The sequence below is a fragment of the Austrofundulus limnaeus genome, unplaced genomic scaffold, assembly GCF_001266775.1.
Source record: "Austrofundulus limnaeus strain Quisiro unplaced genomic scaffold, Austrofundulus_limnaeus-1.0 Scaffold470, whole genome shotgun sequence".
NCBI classification, from domain to species: Eukaryota; Metazoa; Chordata; class Actinopteri; order Cyprinodontiformes; family Rivulidae; genus Austrofundulus; species Austrofundulus limnaeus.
The window spans coordinates 288,272-292,326 of record NW_013952872.1 but is presented as its reverse complement, the minus strand read 5'-3'; the positions used below and the strand labels follow the sequence as shown (position 1 = coordinate 292,326).

The 4,055-nt window shown below is 42.7% G+C and overlaps 1 protein-coding gene across 1 annotated transcript in view; it reads right to left on the bottom strand.

Annotated features, from left to right (window-relative positions):
* Window positions 1–4,055, bottom strand: part of ccdc18 (coiled-coil domain containing 18) — a gene marked incomplete in the record, with an annotated part of 39,205 nt that overhangs the window by 31,853 nt on the left and 3,297 nt on the right. Inside the window, 8 exon segments of the mRNA XM_014025349.1 lie at window positions 780–911; window positions 983–1,093; window positions 1,193–1,401; window positions 2,674–2,761; window positions 2,877–3,135; window positions 3,326–3,447; window positions 3,530–3,626; window positions 3,790–3,918. Coding sequence (XP_013880803.1) covers window positions 780–911; window positions 983–1,093; window positions 1,193–1,401; window positions 2,674–2,761; window positions 2,877–3,135; window positions 3,326–3,447; window positions 3,530–3,626; window positions 3,790–3,918 — 1,147 coding nt within the window.

The window sequence follows — 4,055 nt, the reverse complement described above, 5'->3', positions numbered from 1 at the left end:
CATTTTAGTTAATAAAATATTAATGTTAAACAAATATAATACTTACAAAAAGTGATTTAAACAACATTTTAACATTTTACGTATTTTGTCGAATTGTTTGTAGGTTTGCATGAGGTCCCCAGCCAAACGCTTGTGCTGTTTGGGGGGCTATAGCATGGACAAGTTTGGGACCCCCTGATGTAACAAACATCATTTTGAGGTTCTTTCAGGTCTAAAAGATCTAAAACATCTGATGGTTTTAAGCTGAATGGAAAAAAAAACCTATAAGATGAATAAAATAAACAGTCAAACCTTTAACAGCTAGCATAGCTCTGTCTATGTGTTAAACTAGCTGCAACAATTGTTGTCGTGCTTACATTCACTCTCCTGACAGTCAAAAGATGCATGCAAGCATAAAACTCTCCATATATCTCATCAGAAGGAAGAATGTATGTACAAAATATTTAATTATATGTGTTCATTAAGATATTTTATTCACTCCATTTTGTACCAGTTTGAGGTAGGCTTTTCCCTCCAGCAGGGCAGGCAGGAAGTCAAGGGGTGTGGTCATGTGACCGTTCACACTAACTACATGAAATTGATAAAACTAAGAGTAGACAGCCTAATATACTGCTGTAAAACTTAAAATAGCTGCCCAAAGGCAAAATAACAGTTTTAGAGCTTCCAGAAGTAAAACTAAATGTCTGGCAACAWTTGTTGCCGGTGGGATTAAACRGGTTAAGAATGAAAATATGAGGTAATGAAGCAAAAAGTGCAAAAGACACAAAACTGTAGCTCACTAGTTCTACTCTGTGTTGTTGTTCTGTCAGCTGGTTGGAATGAGACTGTTTACACTTTTCCAGAGCCTGCTGGTACTCTCTTTGTTTTCTGGTCATCAGAGACTGGTGGTGCTGGAGGGCACTGGTCTTCTCCTGTGATCAGAGAAAACAAGCGATGATCCTGACTGGAAAACATTTGGTGCCACTCAGCTTGTGTTGTGTACCTGCAGCTGACTCTCCAGCTCAGTGTTCTTCAGTGCAGCCAGACTGTACGCTGAGGTTTTCTCCTGCAGCTGCTTCTCCAGAGCAGCTACTCGCGCACTTTTTCTCTTTAGCTGACATAAAATTAAAATAAAAACCATAAGCCCAACCTGTTGACCTTTCTACGTTAAATAAAAAAAACCAGGTGAGAGGAGAAGAAGAAGAAGCATCACCTCCTTCTCTGTGTCTGTGTCTTTGTTCAGCAGCTCCGTGTGGAGGTTCTGGTAGTGCAGGGCTCTTTGGGACATGGAGTTCTGCAGGGAGCAGATCTCCTCCTGCGCTCTGCTCAGACGCTCCTGAAGCCGCTCCTTCAGGCAGCTCTGTTTCATCCTCTCAGCCTCCTTCCACTGCAACAGCCTCAGCAGCTGCTGGTAGCCCTCACCTGCACACGTCCACAGACCGACAGGAAAAGTAGAGAAATATTAGGATTTTTGATACAGGAGAGAAGGTTTGCAGCTGCAAGTGTATCTTCAACCCACAGATTCTGAGACTTCAAGTAAGGCAWTGAATAAAATGACAAATCGTTTTACAAAATATATCATTTCAAARTATTAAAAACAACTTGGTATCTTCAGTACTTTGAGTAAATTTAATTTGTTTAAGACATATTAAGTCCTATCCAGGCTCATTTTTATGTCCTTTTTAAAAGCTTTTTTTTTTGTGAATTCAGACAGACAGTTTTCTGTATAAGTTGTTGTCTGTGTTTTAATGTCCAAGTAGGTTCTTTGGCTWTAAATATTTGTTGGGTGGAGAGGTGGCAAAAATATTTATTTTCAATGTAAAGGTTGGAAACTGCTGCCTTTAAAGTATGGCACTGTGTGAGGGCCAAAATTAAGACTATTGTACAACCAGCAGTTGCTACATCCTAGTAGCAGGAGACCAATTCTATTCCTAAGCCAGCTATTCATCTGATTAATGACAGCCCGGCACGGCTCAATGAGCAGCAGGCACTGACAAATGAAAAGAAGACTATTCATTTGCTTAGCATTAGAGAGGCTAGTGACTAGCATGGATAGGCTGGTGTTAGCAGTAGAGACGCTAGCGACTAGCATTTATAGGCTTGTGTTAACATTAGAGAGGCTAGTGACTAGCATTTATAGGCTTGTGTTAACATTAGAGAGGCTAGTGACTAGCATTTATAGGCTTGTGTTAACATTAGAGAGGCTAGCGACTAGCATTTACAGGCTGGTGTTAGCAGTAGAGAGGCTAGTGACTAGCATTTATAGGCTTATGTTAACATTAGAGAGGCTAGCAACTAGCATTTATAGGCTGATGTTAGCATTAGAGAGGCTAGTGACTAGTATTGATAGGCTGGTGTTAGCATTAGAGAGGCTAGTGACTAGTATTGATAGGCTGGTGTTAGCATTAGAGAGGCTAGCGACTAGCATTTATAGGCTGGTGTTAGCATTAGAGAGGCTAGCAACTAGCATTGATAGACTGGTGTTAGCACTAGAGGCTAGCGACTAGCATGGATAGGCTGCTAAAAAGGCTGTGTTTTCAGCCTTTCATATTCCCAATACTGGCTGTTTAATTAGTTTGATCAGCCAACAGTTGAGCGTACACATTTCTTTAGGTAAAAACTGCAGCTTCAAGATAGTAGAGCAAACTCTAAATGGGGTCATAATGTTTTGATGCATCAGAATTGTCAGCCTACCTGGTTTCAGTTGAAGCAGGTGTGCAGTTCCAGAATAATCTGCTGGGGGCAGCATGCAAGGACAGGTACAGAGAGGCCCCTCTGGACCCTGGAGGGAGGTAATAAACTGTGTTAGATAATAATAAGTGTGCTGTTCTACTGATCCAAAAAGACTCAATCATTCAGAGTGAACTACAGCTCCTTATAGAGGAGAACCTGTTCACCTCTCGAAGGTGCAGCAGAGCCAGTATGGCCTCCAGGCTGGCCAGCTCTGCCTGGTTCTGCTSAGCCTCTCTGAGGCTCTGGGTGGCCCTCTGTTCCTGGCTGCGGGTCAGAGTCCGCAGCTCCTCCAGCTCCCTGGAYTCTGCACTTCGCTCCACAAGCTGCCGCTCCAGCTGAGAGGCTTTTCGTCCAGCGTCCTCCACCTGGGCTTGGAGGTCAACAGCAGCAGCTGTGGCCTGCTGYAGCTCCTTCTGCAGCCGGCTGAGACACAGGTGAGAAGAGATGCTGCTGGTTCACTGACATCCAGCAAGTCCTTTTACTTTTAACATGCTCCTTTAACAAACATTATGTCCGATACCACCAGCCTGTCTTGTGGTGTACCCCAGGGTTCTGTTTTAGGACCCATTCTGTTTATTCTTTAACAAACATTATAAACCAGAGGAGACAGTACCTGACAGTCCGGCTCTGTTCTGCCTTCTCACTKTCCAACACTGAAAACTTCATTTCCAGTTCTTCTTTCTGTTTGTCACACTCGATCAGACTCTCTTTCAGTTTGCTTTCACTTTCCATCACCTTAAAGCCCAGATAAAAACACTTCAGCTTCAACAGCCAACAAACAAAGAAAGAAAGGACAGAAAGAGTTCAATAAGTGGACCTTTTGGAGCTTAACAGAAATYGTATTTTTATAATCTTTAAAAGCTTCTTTGAGTTTCTCTGCATTTTGAAGAGCTTGGTTCCTTTGTTGCTCAGCCCTGTAAGACAAGGAAGAGAACAGTTTGTTTTTTATCTGCTGTAAATTTCTGTGTGAAAGGTGCTTTAGAAATAAAACTTGACTTGATTATAAAAATGGCAGCGTATCAGAGAACTTTTATATGTTCATGTCAGTAAAAAGTGTTTATATGTTGAAGCCCTCACCTCTGTCCTGATGCTGTCCTGTTGTCCAGCTCGTCTCTGAGCGTCTCCAGCTCCTCAGAAAGCRTCGCCACAACAACATCACTGTGGGCTGCTGCTTCCTGAAAACACTCTGCCCTCAGTTCTGCTGCCCTGTAAAAACAGGCAGCCAGACATTATAACAGCATTTATTCTAGATCATAGATTCTTAACCTAAGGGCCGAGCGCCACCTTGAGGGCCTAAAAAGAACAACAGTTTTTAACTTTGGGCCACAGAGGGCCGTGGGACC